We start from the raw sequence: 25,921 nt of genomic DNA on the forward strand, positions 1-25,921 counted from the left end.
TCAAGTGTTGTCATCAATCAATCCAAATCCCCAAACCCATAGAATGCAACAGTACTTTTAAAAGGCAGCTCTCTCTTTTTGTATATTTTAAAACTCCAAGTGTATTAATGCGTGGTAGTAATACATTGTATACTTATTTAAAATTCAGGTATCGGTAGTTCAGCAACTTTTATGAAATTACTTAATTTTAATCACTATTTCCCATTAATAACGTGAGGAATTCTAAATGGAATTTATGTCCTTAAAAACCTTCTGTGACTTCTGATATATTTTAGCATGCTATAAAGAGTTTTTTATTTGGAAAATTATTTATAGTTATATATTTTACTTTTTAGGATACCACTCTATGCTGGTGTTTTAATAACTATTGCTGATACATTTACATTTCTATTTCTGGATAAATATGGCTTAAGAAAACTAGAAACATTTTTTGGTTTCCTCATATCAATAATGGCTATTACATTTGGTTATGAGGTATGTTTTATATTTAAAAAATATTTAATTTTTTAAATCAATTTTATTGTTTTTAAAAGCAGTCAGATTCTTAAATTATTTGTTTTTAAAAAATCTAATATTTTAGAATTTTACATTTTTTAGACTTGTATCTAATAATTATTATTTCAAATTTAATTCAAATATTTAAATACTCTGAAGTCCTGATTATTAAATCTGTTATCCAATATTTTGTTTATCTGCTGTTATACCATGAAAATTAATTCATACCAAAAATCATTATTATTTTGATTTTACTACTACTGTTAAAATTAATACAGTTATTATTACATTAATATTTTTACTCCAAAAGAACATTAATCCAAATGGGCTATTAGTCTCAAAACAAAATTTTGCATTGAATAAATGGTTGTATCACTTAATTATTGCCACCAAATATTATTGTCCTTTATCATTTTTAAATAAACGATGAAGAATCTGCATGTATGTTCCTTGCACTCTGAGAAAACAATGGTACCTAGAGCCATCAGATTTTGAATAACATAGGCCTTCACCTGAACATGGGAACCTGGAAGCCTGAATTTTATGTTTCATATTGTGTGAAACTTGAATGCATTTTTTATTAAGTAACTCAGCGATTTGAAAAGAGCACTGTATATTTTTATCTATAGCATGCCATGTCAGAAATTCTAAAGATTTGCTGTTTTTAAATATTTTGTAATTTTTCTGTTGAATGAATTTTATGGGGTGTAAATGTGAGTTCTAAGAATAACTGACTGGCTGTTCTGGCCAAGATGCTAATTAGATAGTAATTTCTGCAAAGCATCAAGTTCATCTCTGTATAAGATATGTGATCACTTTCTATTCAGCGAAATATTCATTTTATCCAACATTCCCAATTACCTGTGATAATTCATCTTGATTTATGTTATAATTGAGACTTTAGTTCATTATATTAGGTGTAGATGTCCTGTTAGCATGGTTATAGGAAAGCCGGCTGCCATAGTCTTAAGCCCGAGTTCAAATCCAGAAGACATGGAAGTTTGTAACTTTTTTTTGTTCTCCCCAATAGCGGGCACTTGCCTATAACGACATTGGCCACTCCTAAGGCCCATCACAATAAAGTGGTGGACCATTTTATTGTGGAGACGACTAATAGGCGGCAACCATTACCTCCTATGAAGGGACAGACAGTTTTTTACTGTTTGTAACTGTTAAGTGTCTTTCTGCAAAATGGTAATGCACTACTAAGTCCATCAGAAACTTTGTTGGGGAAGATAGACCTTGAAAGAAGAAAAAACAACTTTAAGGTACTACTGATCAAAAACTGTGCAACTTTCTGCAGTTAAAGGAAGGTATTCAAATTGTTTATCTGAATGAGAAAAATTGAGAAGCAGTTTTATGATCTATCAGTTTGTTTTGCTTAGAGATGATAAACTAAGAACTGTATAATTAATACTAAATAATTGTATTTTTCTTTGAAAGAAATAATGAAATGTAATTTCCTCTCCCTTTTCTTTTTCTGATTTTTGAATTCAGTGTTTTGCCTGTATTATTAAGAGACCTCATTCAGTATTTGAGTTTTCTTTTTGTTAGAGAAACATATCTTTCTCTGTTTTAGAAAGGTAAACTAATACTTGTGCTTCAACTGTAATAAATGGATTTTCTAGGAAAAAGCTGAAGAATTTTCCTTTCATCCCTCCTTATGTTATTCCCCTCATCTCAAAAAATTATATCATTTTGATGTAATTATTTTATTAATTTGTATATTTTTTTCCTTGTTGTGGTTATAAAAGAGAGTTATCTCAATTTTCTAAAACATAATTTTAAATTATGTACATTTTATAAATCTAAAATGAAAACATATTAATATATGGGTTTGAATTTTTAGTTGTTATAAAATTCTAGTTTTCTTTGTAGGATATACATATATCATCAATTTTTAAAGCTTTCATAAATTTCTATGTGAGAAGTCTTCAGCCAGCATAGCCTGCCTCTTTAATAATGCAAAATGAAAATGTAATTTTTAGTATTAATGAATGGAATTTAAAGTGTCATATCTCTAATATGTCTGTTTGATTAACATATATTTATATATATGTAATATGTTTATTTTTTTAATGTAGTATTTTACGGCTATGCCAGACCAAGGAGAAGTTGTAAAAGGTCTTTTTGTGCCATGGTGTTCACATTGTGATAATAAAGCTCTTTTGCAAGCAGTTGGTATTATAGGAGCAGTTATTATGCCACACAATTTATACCTTCATTCTGCTCTTGTAAAAGTAATGTAATTCTTTTTATTTTCAATTTTATTTTAAACATGTGAATGTAATTATTTTAGTTTTCCTGATTTACATTACCTTCAAACTCGTGAACAATAGAAACATTAGCCTTCAGCTTATCAGTCAACTGTCAGTATTAATGAGATTTTAAAGTGAAATACAGTAGTGCATCTGTATCCATGGGTAATCCAGGACATAACGCAGAAAACAGTTGAATGTATAAGAGAATATCTATGTAATATTCATAAATGTAATAATAATAAAATATATGTGTACGTTACCTCACTTCATATATTGTACAGTAATGCAAAATTTTCTCTCTAAAATTTTTGTTTTCTAACTGGTAGATAAGACGCGGTTTCTCATCAAGTTAAGATCTGATACTCTCATTACTTTTATGCTTGGAAGCCATACTATTGTAAATAAAATGTTTCAGAGTTACTGCTGATGAAAACAGGAAGATTGTTAAAAGCCATTTAAGAAAAATTTAACAGGAAAATGTGAACATGAAGGCAGAGATCTGACCACTGATAACTGTGGTCCCCTGCTCAAACATATATAGCCATCATGGGGGGAGGGACTTTGTTAAAAAATGTGCAGTTTTAAGGAGTGACCTGTAGCCATGAGAATATACAAGAATTTCTGAAATGACCATTTTCAACCCTTAAAAATTAAGTTACGTCTGTTAGAAAATGTATGCACACAGTTATGATTACTGTAGGCATATTGTGCTTTGCTTGTTTTAGTGACTGTGTTTTCAGTTTAACTTGTTTTAGTGTAGTTAGCTATGTATTGTTTATCACTTGACGTACATTTTAAAACTTCAGATGACTTTTGTCCTCTATTGTGAACTGTTGATACAAGGGATATGACTGTAATGTAACCTTTTAATTAAATAATTGTAACTTTTGTTATACAGTATAACATCTGTTGTTTAATTACTATTTAGATTTCTTCCTTTACTTGGCTTATTTATTAATGCAATATTGTTCATTTATAATATTCTGTTTAAATGTTTAAAAAAAATATGTCGGTGTTTTTCTGTACTATATTAACTTAATTTCTTAATTGGGTATTATGATTGATCAAGAAAATTTATTGAATCTGTACTTTATATACATTGCATTTGAATGAGTTTGGTGTTAATTTAAACAGATTATAATTATGCACATTTTTAATATCTGTTGTCTCTTTCTTTAGTCTAGAGATGTTGACAGAAAGTGCAAAGAAAAAGTCAGAGAAGCTAATATGTATTTCTTCATTGAATCTGCAGTAGCTTTGTTTGTTTCTCTCATTATAAATATTTTTGTTGTTGCTGTGTTTGCAGAAGGACTTTTTGGGCAGACCAATGCAGATGTTGTGAGTATTTCTGTTAACACTTTTTCAGAGCTATGTTCCAATGAATAAAACTTAATTTTAAATTTTTAATATGAGTTACCTCAGATTAAAATACCTTACTGAGTTTTAATGGCTGTGCACGCTTGAATATGTTCTATTTTAACCATGTAAATATATTTTTCACCAAATGTGTATAATTTAGTTTTCGAGATTTATTTCATTTTTATTATTTGGATTTATTTTGTATTAAATTAACTAAAATATATTCAGTGTGTATTACTTTTAGTATGGATAATTATATACTTACATTGTATACATGTATTTTTTATTAAAAAATATAATGCATTGAAAACTCATTTAGGGTCTTATGTAAACATCTTTAATTGTGCTTAGAATGTCATATTATTTAAAAAAATTTGTGAGAGTTTAAGACTTTAATTCAGCCTTTCTTTTGGAGAGCTTTAAAAAATGTAATAGTGAATTTGTTTCATATTTTCTCAAATATTGTACTATTCCAAATTTTAAGCAGGCAAGAGATTTGCTTCTTTGGTTGTTGTTTAAAGTTTTAATGGAATAAAAATGTGAAGTAAATGAAATTTTTAATAGAGTTATTAATTTTTGCTTTGAATTTAAATACCATGTAAATTAGACCTGAAAACTTTAATTACTTCCAAATTTGTCATGATCAAAAATATTTTTTAATTATATACTAGATAGAAGATTTTCTTGTTGTATGCAAAATGTTAAAAAGAGTATGTGATTAAATATTTTTTGTGCAATTGATCACAGATGTATAATTCAAGAAGCATATTGAGGTAGTCAGACTTTCTATGTTAGCTATGTTGGTTGACATATACCTTTTAATGAAAATATACAAAATTTAAAATTGGTTATGGGGACTATAGAGAACACTTTGCTCAATAAAAATATTTTCTTTGTTTAATTAGTGAAACAAAAGCCCCAGTAATGTATGTTCAGTACCTAAGATAGTACAGTGTGTTTTCGTTGAGAGCTAATGCCGGAGAAATAGGTCACACATAATTGAAAAACGTGGATAATTTAAAGTACCAATTCTCGTGCATATTCCATGTGTGTATTTCTTAAAGAAATAGGTAATTTTCCTTTGTTTTTGAGAATGTTTAAATGTTTGTTGAATTTCACTATATATTTTTCGAAATGCTATTTTATCAATGTATTCTAATCCCTTTTGGTCGGCAAAGTCCAATAGAGTTTCAGCAGAACTCATTACCATCTAAGGACTAATGTAATTGTTAGTATCTTTTTTGCTTGTATTTTCAGTACCACTGTCTGACTTTTTTATGCTTGTGACATTTGGAACAATATCTGCATCACTCAAGCATTCAAAGCCCAGCTCAGTTGAATCATCATCAAACCATTTCTCGATATTTTCCAAATCAACATTTTTAAGAATTTTACATTTTCAATTTTTTTTTTTTTTTTTTTTTTTTTGCATACCACTTCCTCAATTTCTTCACAGTTAGATAAATCTCTGATTTGTACATTAGGAAGAGTTTTTCTCTGTGATTGAAGTAGTGCTATTGGTTTTATTTTTGACCAAGTTTTGGCTACTCCATATATAGATCCAATAGTTCATTTTTTCCAGTGCTTCATTAAATCATTGATGATATTACACCTTATCCCATCGGCTGAATTAAATTGGTAATATTTGACAGTCAGAATTAAATTAACATTAGAACATCCATTGTTTTTTGCACACTCTTCTGCATAGTATAGAGTATGCATGTGTGGGCACTGCCATGCATGGATAATCCACAAAACGGAATAATCTACACCCGAATAATCGAGAGTGCCCTATTTTGCAAAGTGGGAAAAACTATACTGAATGGAGGGAAGCTTGAAAGTAATCTGAATTAAGTGTATCAAGCTTAAGTGTGATTATGAAAAAACATATAACCCACCTCCCTAATTAAAGAAAAATTCTCCATGGATTTGTTGAACAACTTGTGTGGTGATCCACTGTTTGAAAATGGATTCTGAATCAGTCCAGATTCATGCACTAACCTAGTGTTTCGCATAAGAGAGTAAAGAACATCCATGTTACAAAAATATACTTTTATTTACACAGCGAAAACGCGCAGCAACATTCTTAACGAAAGCTCATTCTCTTAATAACATACTTTCTTCTACACTCCGGTTGCGCATGCACATTGACAATTACCAAAGAAGCTTGGCAGATACTGCCATCTGTTGGATATCCATCGTATTCCTCCCACCTGAATTTACTGGGATTTAAATTCACACATCTGTTAAGTATAATATGCATAATAGTACAGTACGTAGCGGTCTTAGAAACTCAGAAGTCTCTGTTTTTATAAGAGCAAGTCTTATTTGTCCATCACGACCAGGTATCAGTTTTATGACACGCGCCAGGTTCCAAAAAGCATGTTTCTTGTTGTTATCTTCAAGTACAACAATTTCAGCCACCAGGAGAGGTTTAGCTATAGAGTTTTTAATGGACTGCTGACGTAACTGTCCTAGATATTCCACATGGAATCTTGCTCTAAGTTGTTCTCTCACCTTTTGTAGATACTTAGTTCGTTTACTCAGTTTTTCCTTATCCACTGTATCGATATCAGGTACTCCTGATTTGGAAATCTCCCGCAGGAACATTTCTGGAGTTAATGGGGATGAATCTTCAACATCTTCCGACACGTAGGTAAGTGGCCTAGTATTGATTACTTTCTCACAGTCGCATAGTACTGTAAGCAATTCCTCGTAATCAAGGGCAGCACGACCTACAACTTTTCTCAGAATCTGTTTCACCATTTGAACTAAACGTTCCCACCAGCCGCCCCACCAAGAGGTGCGGCGGGAAGAATAAATTTCCACTGAACTCATTGCTCAACGGCCTTTGATCGCAGACTTTCCCAATCAAGTGTATGCAGAAGGCTCTCTGCTCCTTTAAAATTACTGCCATTGTCTGAGTATATTGTAGATGGTCTTCCGCGATGAGAAATGAAATGTCTCAATGACTGAAAAAAAAGCTTCGGTTGTCAAGGATGTTACTGACTCCAGATAAATGGCCCTATAGACTGCACATGTGTAAAGAACAATATAAGCTTTCTGACCATCTTTAAGGTAGAGGGGTCCTGCCAGATTGACACCCACTATCTCAAAAATATTTGCATCACGTGCTCTATCTTTTGGCAAAATTCCTGGAGTTATGTCACAACGTTTGGATTTAAATTTTTGACATTTCACATGTTTTCTAATGCAATTTCGTACTGTCGTACGAGTCTTGAGGATCCAATACGTTTCTCGCAAATGAGACATCACCATAGAAGTACCAGCATGCAGCAGCTCATTATGTGCATTCATTATTAGTAATTTTACTACTGCATGATCAGAGGGCAAAATCACGGGAAACTTAAAACCATCAGTATCGTCGCGATAAGAAATATTGGTTTTAGCTCTGATCAAACCATCACGATCAACTATAGGTCTGAGGTCTTTAATTTTATCATCGTTCACACCCTTAAATGATTCTCTTTGAATCAATAACATAAGAGTTATCTCAGCTCTTTCAATTTCCGAAACTGACAAATTTTTGGAGGTTTCACTTGTAATTCTTCGTAATTTAAAGTAAAACCTAAGAATCCAACCTAACATGCATACAATTTTCTTTATAGATGAAAAGTACCTGTGATACCAATTGTAAGGTTTAGATCTTTGTTAAGAGTTGTCAATACTGATTTACGCCTTTCTGAATTTATGATCTCTTCGTCCGGCAAATTGGTGCCTCTTGACCGTGACGATTCTGGTTCTAACAGCCATGATGGGCCTTTCCACCATTTCGACTGCAAAAACTGTTTAACAGAACAGCCTCTATATGAGACATCAGCTGAATTCAACTCCAAAGGGATGTAATGCCAATCTTCTATCTTTGAAAGTGTTCTGATTTCTTGAACACGATTCCTAACGAAAGTTCCCCATCATACGTCTCGCTGGATCCAGCACAAAGCGGTTGTTGAGTCAGTCCAGAAGAATGTTCTTAAATTTGACATGTTCAAGTCTGACAAGACCACATGGCTCAAGCGTGCTCCGATTAAGCAGGATAATAATTCCAAACGAGGAATGGATGTATTTTTTAGAGGCGCAACTCTAGTGCGTGCTTGCACAAAATTTAGGTAAACTTTATTTTCGGTCTTTACTCTTAAATACAGGTAGCATAGGCATGCTTTGCTGGCATCGCTGAAAATATGAAGACTCACATCTTCGTTAACCGATCTGTCAATATTAAGCCATCTAGGAATTTTGACATCAGACAGCTGTTTCAGTTCTTTTACCCATTTCATGGACTTCTCTTCTAAATGTTAAGGCAATTTTTTATCCTAATTTAATCGTTATTTCCAGCACTCTTGGAATATCAACTTTGGGAACAGTGTAACGGGAGAAAGGAAGCCTACTGGGTCAAATAACTTATGCGCGCAAGAAAGGAGTGTTCGTTTACTCGCAACAATCTCCTCTTTCTTTAGTGACTCAATTTTACAGGAATGAGTATAATCCTTCAAATCCCAGTTTAACCCTGAAATGCGAACTGGTGTATCTAATTTAGAGTTGGGAATTATTTTGGTTTCACAATTCGGCTACCATCCTCTAAGATTAAACTTTCCCAGTGGAATTAACATTCTCAATTCTAGTACAAATCTATTCAATTCTTCAACATTCTTAAAACTAGTCAGGCAATTATCAACATAGAAGGACTCCTTCAAAATATTGGCTGTAGCTGCAAACTAATGTGGGGCACGATTTAAATGATAGTTCAACGTAGCGGGTAAAAAAACGGACTACAATTAAGCCCAAAAATCACCCGACAATGTCTATAAATTTTTGTATTCCAAAAGAAACTTAAATAATCTCTATCCTTCTCTCATATACCAATTTGCAAGAAGGCTTTCTCATTGTCTGAAATTACTGCCAAATGCCTTTTCTGGCAGATTAAACACTTAACCTTTGACTTAAGTTACGAGAAATGTGTTTTTTCTTCAAGCAAAATAGACATGCACCCTTCTTAAATATTAAATCTTTTTTATCCTGATATGTAAGAGTACTAGTTTTAAAACATTTTTCTGTTAAATGTGGCTTATCACAAAATAAACACGATTCCTCATCTTCTCATCATAGGAGCATTTTCTTGAAATTTGTCTCCTGTATACAAATCATTACAAGTAGGAATATTAGACTCATCATTAATGCAACTTTTAGATTTTCTACTTTTATCAAAAGAAAAACGTGCTAATTTAATTCTCTCTTCAGTTATCACTTCATTTTTCAAAAACTGAAGAATAGATTCAAGATCGCTCTTAACTTGTTGTGACAAGCTCTCCCATTCCCTCTCCCCTCTCCCGTAAGATGTCGGGTGGCAGGCAAGATTCAACTAACGGAAAAATAACACTAGCATATTTATCTTCAGTCTCACCGAGAGATTCCAGAGCACACAGTTTTGTTTCTAAACTGTTGTACAACGATGATAGTGTAAAGTTCTTTTTGGTTGCATTATTATTTATCATCACCAGATTCAATAAATCCCGAATGTACACTTGTATAAGAATATCTTCACGTCCAAAATGATTCTTTAAATGTTCGATGACTTTTGGATAATTTTCTTTAGTTGTCGGGAAGCTGTGCACTATTTCCCATGCTTTCGATTTGGCAGCAGTAGCCTGGATCAGATATACGAATTTCAAATGATCATCTAGAACTGGATCTTTGTGTATCTTACTAAAAGTGTTCCAGGAATTCAACCATTATCATGGATCACCTGTATTCAATCAAATTTATCTTCGGAAGCTTCAAATTCGTTGCCATTGTTCTTGAATTAATAGTTCAGGTTTCGTTTACAGATGCGTGAGTCAGCTAATTTTTCTCTATTTTCACAGTGACTTGCTCCGCTTTTATCCCGGCTGCTATTAATTTCTCCTTGTAAGTCTCAAATTCTTTAGTATATTCTTCCTGCGAGACTTCTTTCGATTTCGATAGGAGATCCAATATTTCTTCATCCAACTGTTGTAGTCAAATTCCTTTATCTTCCAGAATTTCCAGGGACGATAACAGAACATCACTATTTAATTCTGACTCATTCGAATGTCCATGTAAGCTATTATATGCTTTTGTGAAGGCTGCACGCAGTAATACTCTTCTTAATTTCAAGGCTTCCATTTATGCTGTTAAATCATCAAAAGTGTCCTTTACCTAACTAATGCGTCCTGTTAGACAACGTGACTTTTTATTGTGGTGATCCACGGTCTGAAAATGAATTCTGAATCAGTCCAGATTCGTGCATTAACCTAGTGCTTCGCATTAGAGAACATCCATGTTACAAAAATATACTTTTATTTACACAGTGAAAACGCACAGCAACATTCTTAACGAAAGTGCGTTCTCTTAATAACATACTTTCTTCCACACTCCGGTTGCGCATGCGTATTGACAATTACCAAAGGAGCTTGGCAGATACTGCCATCTGTTGGATAAACTATTCACTACAACTTGTGTGTTGTGTTAAAATTCTAATGTAAGTATTATTCAATTGTTTGATGTTTGTAAAGATGAAAACAAACTTTTCAGATCAAAAAATTATAATATTTAAATTTAATTAAAAAATAGAAAAATGGCCAAAATTTCTCTTTTGTGAGAAATGAAATGCAAAATGCTTGTCTTGAAAATGTTGAAAGTGTTTTGGTTGAAAAACTTAATTTTATATAACTTTACAAATTAAATTTTTTCATTAGATCTGTATGATTTAAGTTATATAATTTTGACAGTTTTTACAGTACAATTTGCTTATTACAGAACTTTTAATAATCTTTAAAGCAATAAAAATATGAATTAAAATTTTCTCTATATTAGGAGTTCATGAAAATTTTACTTTTCAATTTTTTATTACATTTATTAAGATACAGACAAAATTATCATGGTTTGAAAGTTTTATTCAGTTGATTTCTAAAATTAGAACTTTAAGTCTGTGATATTTTAATGATAATTAGCTTTATGCTAATTGATAAAATTAGATATGCTTATTTCATATCTGTGACTTTAATTTTTAGCTTTTTTATATTGACATTGAAAGAAAAAGTATTCATTATCTCTGTGGGGAAAAATTTATAGGCAGTGAATCAAAATTATTTTGGTAGTTTTAAAATGTTTTTACTTTTGTTTTTTTATTGTTGGTCATATGCATCATTATGTGTGAGCTCACTTGTAGCTAATTAATGTAAATTTCTAAGTATGTATCTCTTCTTTAGTGGTAATATGTTTATATGAGAGGAGACAAAAATGAAGTCTTGTAATAATTAAAATAGCGAAAATTATTTGTGAAATATATTTTTGCGTCATAACCACATACTTATAAAAGTGGGTTGAGTTAAAAATAGTTTATTTTTGTTCCTTAACTTCATACGCACATGTTTGGAAAAATTCAGCTTTCTTATTTTGCTTCTTTTATTAATACTTTAATTTTTTTTTTTTTTTTTTTTTTTTGTTTTGTTTCCTTTTTAGCGTGAATTATGTCTTCAAAAGAACAACACTCATTCAGGTGTATTTGATGTAAGTCCGAAGATATTTTCAGTCTTAACTTTTTGTGTTTCATTTCGAAATATGAGAAAATTTGTCTCTTAAAATTACATTTTAAAGTTTCATAGGTCTCTTTTTTTATTGTAGTTTGTTGTTTGTCTGAAAAATAATTGTATAGTCTCTATTTCTTTGTATGAAAATTAACCTATATAACATGCAATGTAAAACATGGTTTGCATGTTTAGCTTCTAGATTTTCCCCTTTACTTTTTAAATATGTTTACAGTGTAAAAAACTTTGATATTTATCCTCAGAACTTAGTTGTGGTTTCTTTTGATGTTAAATCATTGTCTACAAATGTGCCAGTTGAAGGAGCCTAAAATGTGTTAAAACTGAAAATTTCATTTCTAGCATATTGAAATTTAGAAATTAACTTCTCTCTCTAGTTTCTTTAAGTCCAACACACTTTGTTTTCCAAAATAAATATTATCTCCAAATTGAAGAATTAACTGTGACCTTCGTCCGGTACTTGATAAAATTGATTATTTGAATAAACTAAAACATTAAAAAAGGGGGGAATTAAGAACACACAAATATTTTGTAATGTCATGATTCAGCCATTGTTTTGTATCTTTTATTTGTCGTTCTAATATCGTTTTTAAAGCAACAAAGTTAATTCTCTGCCATTTTAAAAGTGAAAATTTCCTTTGATTATGATATTTTAGTAGTACTTTTTATGGAGTATTAAAAATAAGACTTTTTAATAGTGGCCAGTGTTTATATTACTGTTAACTATTTAAAAGCTTTTATAGTTCGTTTTGTTCTAAACTTATTTTATGTAAAATAGTATTTAATAATAATACATGCTACAATATTTTATAATAAACATTAGATTGTTTAATATTAATGCATGTTACCGAAATTTGTTTTATTCTTAGAGCAATATTGCAAAAGTGATGTCAGTTATATAGATAGTTGCTTTGATTGATTCAGTTTTGTTTAATGATAGGGCCTTAATTTTTTTAGCTGATGGCCCTTAAAAGGCCTATTTAACCCATTAGCCGCTGGTGTTGCGTTGATGCAACGGTCAAAATAAATGCGTATATAAATATAACTACCTAAGATATTTTATACCAGCAGATGATTTTGTGTAGGGAATATTATGAAGATTATTTCTGTAAAAAATATTTGCCTTCAACAATCATTTTGTTTATAATAATTAATCTCATACTTTAAGCAAAATTTTCGATCGGGTATTTTTGCTGAAAATATTTAACGAAAGAATTGCCGTCTTTATGAGTAATCTATTTTTAGTCAAGGTCACCGTTTATCAGAACATTACATCAGTCAGATGTTTATATTTGTGTTGGGAAGCAAGGGAAAACAGGTGTTGCATTGACGCAACGTCAGCAGGAAACGGGTAGACAATCTCCTTTTTCACTCATTCCATTCAATGTTCTGGTTCATGTTCTGGTAGTTTAAAAATGCCTAGAACGAGGTATCTTACATTAGAAGAAGCTCTTCAAAGATTTTTTGATGAAGAAACAGATGATGATAATGTTAAAAATGACCAGAATGAAACTGATATTGTTGTTGTTCCCCCAGAAATTGCAGAGGCTAATGACGAAGAAGAAAGGAATATCAATGTTTTTAATAATGATAATGATATTTTACCAAATGATACTGCTGGGGAAGTTGAAATTCACGTAAGAAGTAAATTTCAGCCTTCTAAAAACAGTTACAGTCATACTAAAAAGTTTAAAAAGCAGAAGACTGAAATCTTGAAGTGGATAAAAAAGGAACTGTTAGTTATGTCTCAGGAAGAACATGAAGAAAGAGATAAAAAAGAAATTATAAAAGACAAAACACAAGGTAAAACTAGTGCACAGATTTTTGATTTTCTTTTTGGTTTAGACATTTACTCTCTTCTCATTGACAGACAAATATATACGCTCAGGAAAAAAAAAAAAAAAAAAAGCAGAAGATTTGTTGGAATATTATTGCTTACAGGATATCATTCTTTACCTCCAAAAAAAAAAAATGTATTGGTCTTTTGATAAGGACATTTCTGTTCCTGTTGTACGAGAATGGATATCACGTTTGCAGTGCAGGAATATGAAGCAGAATTTGCATTTGACAATACTGATAAATTATATGAGGTGAGACCATATCTAAACTTACTAAATATCACCACTTTTTACTACTGGAAATATAAAGTCTCTTTTAGATTTCAGACGTGAGAATGCATTAGTCCTTTTGCTAACTCCTATTGAGAGTGTAGAATTAGCCAGAAATAGATCAGCAACAGGAAGACCTAGTAAATTCAGCATTCAAAAACCATTGAATGGAGATGGTAGACATTTTATCGTAAAGTCCGTTGATAACAAAAGACTTTGTTGTAAAGAGTACCATAGCCAGACTGTTTATAGATGCAAAGTATGTAATGTAGGTTTACATCATGATTGTAATCAAGCTTTACATGCTTGAATCTTTCAAATGAAATAATCTGTATTTGTAAAAGAAATACAATGTATATTTTAATATTAAATTAATTAAAGTGATTTGTAGATTTATAAAAGCTAAAAAGTAATCCTGTGCTCCACTCAAAAGAAACATTACACGAGTACAATCCTACTCACTAAACATCCGTAGTCTTATTTCGCTGACGTTGCGTGAACGCAACACTCGCTTTTTCTACAGGTAAGAGCATTTTTTTTATTTTCAATGTAAATTTATGTTATAAATGCTTTATTTAATATGTGTTATTATTTTCATGAGAAAAGAAACATTCCTTGTAGTTTTGCCGGTTAATGGGTTAATGAAATGTGTATGAACCCTGTGATATAAACTATTCTAAATAATACTCTTTTTATCTGCATTAAAGAAGGTGCTTGGTAATAAGTTTACGATAGAGTGTTATATTCCCCCTTTGCTATGAGAAATGATCCTGTTCTTTGGTTAAAAAATGGTGACGAAGTTATGTGGTTAATATTTCTTGTGTGTGAAAAAATTAATAAAGATAGTTGCTGCTTAATATGGCAGTGTTTGCTCTTAGTTTTTACAGAACCTTAACAGAATGTTGTCATTAAGTGGGTAGAAAAATGTTCCTTAAAATGTCAAGTAATTTTGCTAATTTAATGGATATATATTAAAAATATATGCTTTTCAGGATTTTTAATAAAAAAAAGTGGAGTAAAGGAAGTATTGTAATTGTGAACAATTTTGAGTATCATGTTTCAACCGAAATATCCGTTTTGACCATTCCTGAATCCATTTGGATTAGTTTTTTGAGTGATATCTGTACAGACAGACAGAATAAAGTACTCTTTATGCCAAAACGGATTGTAAAATTGACTTAAAATTAAATCAAAAGGGACTTTTTTTTCCGTGACGTCTCTACATATGTACACATCTCACATAGCTAAAAAAAAATTAGCCACAGAACATTGAAATTTTATATATGGGACTGTTATATAACATCTAGTTTTCACCTCCCTTTTTTATTGTAATTAGCAGTATCAAACATATTTTCGTAGATATCCACTCCCTTATCTGGTTTTATTTCCAAAATCATTAGTCATAGTCATGTACTTCCAATTACAGAATGATAAAAGTATTCATGTTTAAGCAATGCCAAATTAAAATAAATAAATAATTTTCAACAAATAGCAAAATCTAACTTTTAATGCAGTCTTCTGTTTCGTAATATTTTGGATAGTTTTTTTACTATTAAAAATTAAAATTATAAAAAATTAAAAAAATAGTTTTTTTACTATTAAAAATTAAAATTATAAAAAGTTTGACTTTTGTTCGACAAATATTGACAGGATATTTAATTTTAAAATTTGCAATTTTTTATGTCATTTTCAACTTAACTTGAAGGATCAGTTAATTAAGTTAGAATAATTTGAGGAAATAAGTTTAAATGAAGTGCAACAAAAAAGTGTGTATAATTTAATAGGTTGCACAAAGAAGTCGTGATGTTTACATTTCTTTTTCTTATCATTGCAGTCAGTGTTTCAGAAGCAACTTTTGGTAATTCCCTTTTGATTTAAAGCACTTTCCCCATAGGCTGTAATATACAACGTTATGGCATTTAGTAGAAAGAATAAATCAACTGAACTTTATATTGGTTATGAGTGTTACATCATAATTGGTTGCACAGTTATGTGCAACAAACAACATTCTTCTATTAACACTTAAAAATTTTTTATTGCAATTCTTGATTATTCTTTTTGTTATTTTTGCAGTTATTCAAGCCTTTTGATTAACTTCATCTTGAGTAAACAATGATTTGATGTTCTTAAAAATGCAACACTTCTTGAATTTTCTAATCAGTAATAAATTGATCATGAAATCCATCATATTCATTATTAATCAACTGTTTGTTTCTTTATATCCATACATTTCTACTTTTTGGAAGAAGGATTTTCCCCTTTGTTATAAATTTAAATATTGTTATAACAAAGTAAAATGAACTATATCCATCAGTGTTGAATATTCCATATAACTTAATTATATTTAATTAATAGCTTTCATAATGCACTCACCATAAAAGGATTCTGCTTATTGTCAGCATTGACAGTTTCTTAAAATTCTTTTCAGTGGTAATGGATGTCATGATCAAAGTCTCTGAATTCAGTCATTGCTAAACAATTAAACAATGAAGTGAAATCCTTTTTGTCTAACTGTGTAAAAGTTTTCAGTGCTTTTCCTCTACATGGTAAAATTCAATATTAGGACATTCTGCCATATTTTATTCTTATTTCAAGTATTTTTTCTATATTCACAAATAGTGAAAAACATTATTTTTTTAGTGCTAGCATCTACAATCAAAGACATTGCACTTGAAATTGTGATCAAGAAAGTTCATCCAGTTTTGTGGACTTGTGCTTTGTTAATTTTTTTTTTTTTTTTCACTTTGTTGATTTTTTTTTAGTCTACAAAGTCAAAGTATTCCCTCCTCCCAAAAGTAAAGCCATTGTGCCAGGATTTAATAAAACTCATTCTAAAGTCTATATTCGTTTAGTTCATGTCATTAAAATTCATCTCAAAATAATTTATACAATCTAGATTCTTAACATGTTTTCAAAATGATCCTTTATGACTTGGGTTATGAAATCTCCAGGACTAGTCTGGACAGTCTGTGTTTCTTAATTCAATGCTATCATTGGATTGAAAATAGTCTGTGATTTTTAAGTGAGAAGTTTTAAAAGTTGAAGATATTAATTTATATAAAGAAGGGAGGATTCTATGAAAACTTTTTAATGCTTTGAGCAGAATGCAGGTATTTTCAAATAAAGTCAGGATGTTTTCAATTTTTTTGTTGAGTAATTTTGTTAACAACCTTCTCTTTATCTACATCTGAGATACATACTGATGAATACAGGTATAGGAACCTGTATATGCAATCTTGTTTTGAATATTTTGTTGTTAAAGATTCATGTAATTTAATAAAATTACATGAAATTTTATTAAATTTCTTTTCTCCATACCAAAGTTTTGTTTGTATATAGATAACAAGGTTGTGTAATGTAAAAGTTATAGGCATTTTTAACACTTTTCATAAAATGTCTTGGATTATCCTTTCTTAAACTACACTGGTGTGCAAAAATTAAGGATGAGACAATTTTTTCAATATAACTTTGTACAAAAGCTTTCCAAATCAACACATTTAATACCATAAGATCCCCAATACATAAGGACATGAGTAATGAAGCAACACTTACTAAAAGAGAAATCAGAGGGATAAAAAGAAGCTTTATTGAAAAAATAGCATGGAGCGCAATGCAACTGAAGGCCGAAACATCCCTGTGATGGGTGTCCAGCAAGAAACATCCAGTCTTTAATAGGGGATATGATCTCCCCTGACTGCTAGGCAGGTTTCACAGTGTCTGCCCATGCTGAGAATGAGGGTGTCAATGAGTTGTTGAGGCATTGCTGCCCTTTCCTCTTGCAGTGCTTATCGAAGCTTCGGAATTGTTACTGGTGGTAAAGTACGAGCTGCCAAACGTCTGCCTAGAAAATCCCATACATGCTCGATGGGATTGAGATCCGGAGATCGTGCCGGCCAATCCATACGTTCAATATCCTCACTCTCTAAGAGCTGTTCGGCAGCTACTGTGCGATGACATGGTGCATTGTCGTCCATGAAAAGGAATTGCGGACCCATAGCTCCTCTAAAAAGACGCACATATGGAAGAAGAATCTCGTTACAATAACGGCTCCCATTGACTGAACCTGCGTTGAAGATGTGAAGGTCTGTACGACTACCAAGCATGATGCCTTCCCAAACGAGAACACCGACACCTCCATACCTGTCCCTTTCGATGATGTTCGAGGGATGATTGCGGCTTCCCCGCTCTCTCCAGATGAGTATGCGATGAAAATCCCTACTCAGACTGAATCTGCTCTCATCTGTAAAGAGTACTCGTCCCCATTCATTGTCTCTCCAATTCCGGTGTTCCCGGCACCACAGAGAAAGCCTTCTCCGATGGGCAGGCTTTAGAGGTACACACCGTACAGGGCGTCGTGCAAACAGACCACCACCGTGCAGTCTTCTGGCCATGGTAAAACGCGATATCGGTTGTCCAGTCGCCTGTGTCGTGTGTCTAGCGATTTCTCCTGCTGTCTGCCGCCTGTTTCTTCTGGCCTGTAAGGCAATATACTGGTCGTCTGCGGGTGTGGTTCCTCGTGGACGACCACTACTAAACCCTCGGATAGCTGTTCCTGTAGTTTGAAATTGTCTCCAAAGTCATGAAACGATGCTGTGAGCAATTCCAAACTCTGCAGCCGCACTTGTCACACTGCTGCCTTCCTCCAACTTCCCAACGATTCGACCTCGGGTAAAAGCATCCAGATGTTGTCTAACGGATTGATTATTCGCCATTTCTCGCTGAGGCAGCAACTCGGTGTGATTTTAACTGCTATACGGCATGCAATTTCTTTGCCAGAAATACTGATCTTACACCGACAACATACTTTATACTACTCAGACACTCCCCCCATTACGTCTACCTGCATATCTGCGCATGTGCTACCGTACATCACCTTACTTAATCTCCTGATTGGTCTTTCTGTCTGCTCTGCCTCTTCGTTCAGCTGATATGCTAATTTTTCGACTTCATCCTTAATTTTTGCACACCAGTGTATGATAACCTTATTTATGACCCATACTATCATCATTCCTCATCCATGAGCAAACAGACAAAGTGGATGGTTCAGATAAAGGGAGCAACAGTCTGAGAAATATGCAATTATAATGCTAGTTTCAATAAAAGAAAATTCACCGAAAAATATCAGTAGAGGAATCCACTGACCTTGTAAACTGGCTTGAGTGTGTAAATAGTATTGATATTACAAATGTGGCACTATGGGGTGTTTCAGCACAGTAGTTACAAACTTTCAGAAGAGATACAGTGCATCTGGATAATGGAAAATCATATATCAGTCCATTGTTGGGAATACTTTCTTGATGCGGTAGTGATGACACAAAACCAAAAATGAAGGGTCCACACGCAACAGGAGCCGATGTAGCCCAGAGACATTTTCAGTTAATGTATGGGCTGGCATCATCGGTCAGTACTTGTTGCCCCAACATCTGACAGGGGCAACCCATTGTATATTTCCGCAGTATGTATTGCTGCAGGTATTGGATGATGTACACGTATCCGCAGTGATATGCATTCTGCCATATGTTTTCAGCATGATGGGGACCTCCTCTCATTACAGTCTTGGTGTGCGTCTCCACCTGCATGCTACTTATCCTTAACATTGGATCGCCAGGGGCTGGTGCATTAACCAGCAAGATTATCGTACCTCACTGGCACTGACTGCTTCCTCTGGGGCTATGTCAAGACACTAGTGTGCAAACCCCTTCCTAGCAGTGCTGAGGAACTTGTTGTACACATCATAGCAGCTACTGGGGAAGTTTGGACATGCCTGTATTTCCCAGACCATCAGATCTTCCATGCAGCAGAGATGTGAGGCCTGCATCACAGTCTAAGATCCTAATTTTGAACACTTTCTTGGATGATGATTGTTGTCTGCTATTGTTCTTATTTCTTTGTAACTGCAGTACTAAGCATAATAAACATATTTTCTCATCCTCTTCATGTTCTTCTTTTCTTGTGTTTTGTGTTTTCATTACCACACCAGGAAAGTGTTCATATATTGCTATATGATTTTCCATCACCTAGGCGTACTCTATCACTCCTGCAAGTTTGTATTCGCTGTGCTGAAACACCATGTATATGCAATAAACTTAAATATTAAAATTATACATATTCAGTATTAAAAATGATACTATGAGCAAGGTGATTAGGTGAGCTTGTGATGATGGTTGGTTGAATTTATTTTAACCCCTTAATGATTGCATAATTTTCAAAAAAAAACAGTAAAAAAAAGTGCCTATTTTTTATTGAAGAAAATTGTTTAAAAAGAAGTATATAAACAAAATATGTATTCATCTTTAATTTTTTGGACTTTTTTCTAGCTTGAAGTTAAGAAAATATACTTTATCAAAAATAAATAAATAAAATAATAATAATCAGTATTCTTTTTAATCTTTCTATGCTGTTTCTTTTGAACACTCCAGCCTGGATATATCAAGAAATAAAGAGCAAAACCTCACCCTGTAATTTTGACGCGAGTGAGAAGGAAGAGGATAAATATTCATTACAATGCAGAAAATTTGTTTTAAAATGAGTAACGTACCTTTGTATTTTGTCTATATTAAAAGTTTGAATTTTTTGTGTGAATTAATAATTAAAATGTAGGTAGATGGATTAAATAAGCAATTTTGTATCAGTAAACACTTGTTATGAAAGTTTCTTGAGATTAAAAATTAATCATTGAGGAGAAATGCTATATTATTTTTTATGCTGCTTATGATGTAATTAATATTCTCAGTTTTTTGCAAATTTATTGGAACTTGTTTCTGGGCCTTGTTTTGATAAGCTGCAATGGAAATTAGACTGTTATGAAGAAGGGAGGTTTCTGTGAAGAATTTTTAAGAGATTTTTGTGCTGAATTTTTAATTCTGTATCTTAATCTAATAATTTATACATGTAAGCTATTATTTTTATATCACTTTTTAATAAGAATTTTTGAATTTCAGAATAATAATGCCACCATTGAAGTGGATATTTATAAGGGAGTAAGTTTAAGAGTTAAATTTTTTTCCTAACTGTTGTTGCATACTTTGCATTTTAAATGGTACTTAGTTTTAATGTTAACAGTTTTGTCATATTGTAATTATAATTAATATTAACTACATTTCAATATTAAAATATATTATGTACTCAACAAACTATTGTGTATTTTTCAAACATTTTCAAGGGTGTCTTTCTGGGTTGTCAGTATGGGAATGCCCCTATGTACATATGGGCTATAGGAATACTTGCTGCTGGTCAAAGTTCTACTATGACAGGTACATATTCTGGTCAATTTGTAATGGAAGTAAGTATCTTATTTTTTATGGGATATATAATTTATAGTACAATTTATGAATGAATCTTCTTTTAATATGTAGAACTTCCAATAAAGAAGTTTTTATTTGAAAGAGAGTGCTTTTGATGGTAATATTTGTTTATATGAATGGTATTAATACTATTGAACCTTGCCAATAATTAGTGGGTGATTTATTTAAGTATGGTTGAACTCCAGTTATGGGAAGTAAGTGGAATCATAGCCATATAGGTATCTAGATAAGTGATTTACCCTATTGTACTTGGAGAAAGATTATGCTGTTGAAAAGGACAGGGAGGAAAACGAAAGAAAAAGAAAATGGTTTAAAAAGTTTTGATTCTCTGAAGGTGAAAAATATAGGTAGACATTATACATAAGAAATTATTATTTAAATTAATTTTTAAGTAAGTAATAAAGTGGTAATAATAATAATCATATAATGGCTCATGCATGATGATACTAATACAATATAATGGTGTAATAATATAGAATGATTGTAGTTATATGTTTGTTTGGAAAGGAGAATGCTAATAACAGTTTAATATATCTGAAATGTAGAGTATCTATGAAAAATTAGCTAACTTATTCAATGTGTATTATTGAGAATGTCCTGTCTGCTCAAATACCACAAGCAGAACCTTTTATTCAATGCTTTTTTTTTTTTTCCTTCAAATTTCTGGAATACTAAAATTATAGAATACTAGCGGGCAAGCCCGCCAGCTGAGCGGGCTGAAGCCCGCTTTTCATTGCTTAATCTTCATAATTTCCCATTGTAATTTAGCCGGTATTAGAAAGTTGGACCGAACTACTAGTGTTCAGCGGTTTTGCGTGGACTTCTCCCGCTTTATACGCGTATGCATCGAGAAGATACTGCATACACGTTACACATGCGGAAAATCACGAAAACACCCATGCACCCAGCCGGCTGGCCGGGATTCGAAAGTTGGACCGAACTACCAGTGTTCAGCGGTTTTGCGCGGGCTGCGCCCGCTTTATTAAAGTATGCATCCTGAGAATATACTGCATATACGACACACATGCGTAAAATCACGAAAGTACCCATGCAGCCAGCCCGTTCGCCGTTATTCAAAAACTGGACCGAACTACCAGTGTTCAGTGGTTTTGTGCGGGCTGCGCCCGCTTTATTCATATATGCATCCAGAAGATACTGCGTACACGATACACATGCGTAAAATCAGGAAAATACCCATGCAGACAGCCCTTCCACGGGTATTCGAAAGTTGGACTGAACTATCAGTGTTCAGCGGTTTTGCGCGGGCCGCGCCCGCTTTATTCACATATGCATCCAGAAGATACTGCGTACACGATACACATGCGTAAAATCACGAAAGTACACATGCAGCCAGCCCGCTCGTTGAAATTCGAAAGATGAACCTAACTACCAGGGTTCAGCGCGGACTGCGCCCGCTTTATTCGCGTATAAGTCCAGAAAATACTGCATACACGATAAACATACCTAAAATCACGAAAATACCCATGCAGCCAGCCCGATCGCCTTTATTCGAAAGCTGGACAGAACTACCAGTGTTTAGAGTGCTATGTGAACGTTGTGCTGCATTCATGCGTAGCCTGTCTTCTCGTACAGGCACTGTTTCTTCTGATCGGACTTGTCTGTGACATGCAGCGTCTCGCATTCTTCGTGTAGTAGCATCCTGTTCCGACTCTCCCATTCGAATTTGACGATGACGATGAGAGTCCAGTCTGTGCCTCGTACTGGTTTCTTCTTCCGTTTCTCGAGCACGTAGGTTTGCTTGGCGCTCTGATTGCAAGCTCAGTCTCCTAGCAGTTTCTTCTTCATTTTCTGCAGCTTGCCGTTACCTTTGCGCTTCAGCTCTTCTTCTTCTTGATGCATCGCCCGTAATGCCTCTTTTCCGTTTTGGCATTTTAGTACATTAAAAAAATACTACTCTACTAAAATAATAACTGGACTAAAAAAGGAACTACGCAGTTCTAAATGTATATAACACAAATAATAATAGACTAAATAACAATAGATAATTAAAATAATATGGACTAAATGAAAAATTATCTACTCAAGAGCTAATTAATTTCTTTAAAAAAATCAAAAACGTAAAATCAAAACTTTCCAATACTAAAATTGCTGATAAATAACAAAATGTCAAATAATATGGGTTATATTATGAAAATATTTTTAATAATAAGGTTAACCTGAAAACAATGCACATAAAAAGAAAATGAAAATTATAAACACAAAATAAAAGTATAAATACAAAGATAAATTAAGAAGTTCTGAAATCGGAATCTGAATAGATCTTCAAAAAAATACGAAACAAAACATTAAATATATCCGAAAAGTAAAATGTGCCTAAGAAAATGGCGATTTTAATTTGAAAAAAAAATCGTAAAACCTAAACTTTCCAATTATAAAATTGCTGATAAATAACAAAATTTCAAATAATATGGGTAATAATATCAAAATTCTAAAACACAGATTACGATCATGAAAATATTTTTAATAATTAGGTTAAGCTGAAAAAATGCACATAAAAAGAAAATGAAAATTATAAACACAAAAGAAAAGTATAAATACAAAGATAAATCAATAAAAATTGAAATTTAAAAGCAAAAATAAACTAATACATCCAAAATAATAAAGAACATTCGAGCGCCTTAAAATGACAAAACGATAGTTGTTATCACACACAGTAAAATGTCAAAAATATAAAATGTAAATGCAATCTTTCGAGCAACAATAACAGAAATATATAACAGGAGTAAATTGCTCTTTAAAAAAATACGAAACAAAACATTAAATATATCACAAAAGTCGAAAAGTTAAATGTGCTTAAGAAAATGGCGATTTCCCTCAAGCTCTAAATTTGACCACAAGTATAAAAGCCTAAATACTACTGTAAATGAGTAAAAATTCAAATATAAATGCAAAAAGATATAAAATTTCCTAGAAAAAGAAATCAAGATTAAGTGCAATAAGTAATAATAAGTATATTTACGAAATATGGAATCAGAGAAAATTTCGGCACGCTTCCCTTCCCATTCACAAATTCGTAAATAAACTTTTATTGCCAAACCGAGAAAAGGAAACTTTTGATTCCCTACATAATATGTATGACGTCATTATTTGAATATCTTTTAATCAGACTTCGAAATAATGCTTTAATAATGAACCCATACTGACTAAGAATACTTACTGACTAAAAATCAAATAACAAATAATTTGCTAAGCTAGAACAAAATTGTTTTAACACACTTGGGAACGTGAAAAATCCCTACGTCCTTCGAAACAGGAAGCCATGCGGGAAAACGCAAGTGAAAATCCCTAAAGTGGCTACTGAGTCCCATTAACTTCCTATAATAGGGAAAAACACGACAAAGAAAGCTCAAAACGTAGGGGAAAGTTAGTTTTTAATTAATATCTCGGCTAATTAAAGTCGCACGAAGACGCGAATGGTCAATATGGCGAGATACGGGAATTCTGAATCCAACGGTACCTTCCGCTAAGCTCTACACCAAGCCGTTCAAGAGAAGATGAGGTTACAAACAGACAGACGCGCACAAATTTTAATAGTATAGACTAGCGGGCAAGCCCGCCAGCTGAGCGGGCTGAAGCCCGCTTATCATTGTTCGTTTTTAAAAGATATCCTATGTTAAATTTGGCCGGTATTGAAAAGTTGAACCGAACTACCATTTTTTAGCGGCATTCCGCGGGCTTCCCCCGCTTTTTTCACCTATGCATCCAGAAGTTACCGCATACACTATACATATGCGGAAAATCACGAAAACACCCATGCTTCCAGCCCTTTCGCGGGTATTCGAAATTTGGACCGAAATACCAGTGTTCAGCGCTTTTGGGCGGGAGCCCGCCCAAAACAGTGTTCAGGTGTGCATGCAAAAGATACTGCGTACACCGTACACATGCGTAAAATCACGAAAACACCCCTCCAGCCAGCCCGCTGCCGATTCGAAAGTTGGACCGAAATACAATTTTTCAGCGATTTTGCGCGTGCTGTGCGCGCTTTATTCACGTATGCATGCTGAAGATGGTGCATAAACGATACACATGCGTAAAATCACGAAAACAAACATGGAGCCTTCCTGTTCGCCGGTATTCGAAAGTTGGACCGAATTACCAGTGTTATGTGGCTTTGCGCGGGCTCTGCCCGCTTTATTCACATATACACCCAGAAGATACTCCATACACTATACACATGCGTAAAATCACGAAAACACCCATGGAGCCAGCCAGTTCGTCGGGATTCGAAATTACCGCATTACCAGAACCGCATTACCAGTATTCTGTGCCCGCTTTATTCACGTATGCATCCATGAGATACTTTATAAACGATACACATGCGAACAATCACGAAAACACCCATGCAGCCAGCCCGCTCGCCGAGATTCGAAAGTTTGAGCGAACTACCAGCGTTCAGCGGTTTTACCCGGTATCCGCGCGCTGTATTCACGTATGCATCCAAATTTTATATACAGTACCCCGGAATTCGAAAGTAGGACCGAAATACCAGTGTTCAGCGATTTTGTGGACCGGGCTGCGCCCGCTTTATACACATAAGCATGGAGAGGATACTGCATAAACGATACACATGAGTTAAAGCAAGAAAACACCCGGGGAGCCAGCTCGTTCGCCGACACCGAAAGTTGGATCGAACTACCAGCGTTAAGAGGTTTTGAGCAGGCTGCGCCCACTTTTATCACATATGCATCCAGAAATCACTTTATACACTATACACATGCGGAAATTCAGGAAAACACCCATGCAGCCAGCCCGCTCGCAGAGATTCGAATGTTTGACCGAACTACCAGTGTTCA

General features: G+C 33.1%; 1 protein-coding gene across 6 annotated transcripts in view; it reads left to right on the forward strand.

The window, feature by feature from the left end:
- Mvl (solute carrier family member malvolio) overlaps nucleotides 1–25,921 on the forward strand; it is a 151,851-nt gene that overhangs the window by 51,070 nt on the left and 74,860 nt on the right. For all 6 annotated transcript variants that reach the window (XM_085811319.1, XM_085811321.1, XM_085811322.1 and 3 more), the window contains 6 exons: nucleotides 336–474; nucleotides 2,580–2,735; nucleotides 3,936–4,094; nucleotides 11,613–11,660; nucleotides 20,745–20,783; nucleotides 20,966–21,085. In XM_085811319.1, the coding sequence (XP_085667445.1) occupies nucleotides 336–474; nucleotides 2,580–2,735; nucleotides 3,936–4,094; nucleotides 11,613–11,660; nucleotides 20,745–20,783; nucleotides 20,966–21,085 (661 nt within the window). The remainder of the gene's footprint in view (nucleotides 1–335; nucleotides 475–2,579; nucleotides 2,736–3,935; nucleotides 4,095–11,612; nucleotides 11,661–20,744; nucleotides 20,784–20,965; nucleotides 21,086–25,921) is intronic.

The sequence above is a fragment of the Stegodyphus dumicola genome, chromosome 2, assembly GCF_044657685.1.
Source record: "Stegodyphus dumicola isolate Sdum_Otavi_A_Nest chromosome 2, ASM4465768v1".
In the NCBI taxonomy this organism is placed as follows: Eukaryota; Metazoa; Arthropoda; class Arachnida; order Araneae; family Eresidae; genus Stegodyphus; species Stegodyphus dumicola.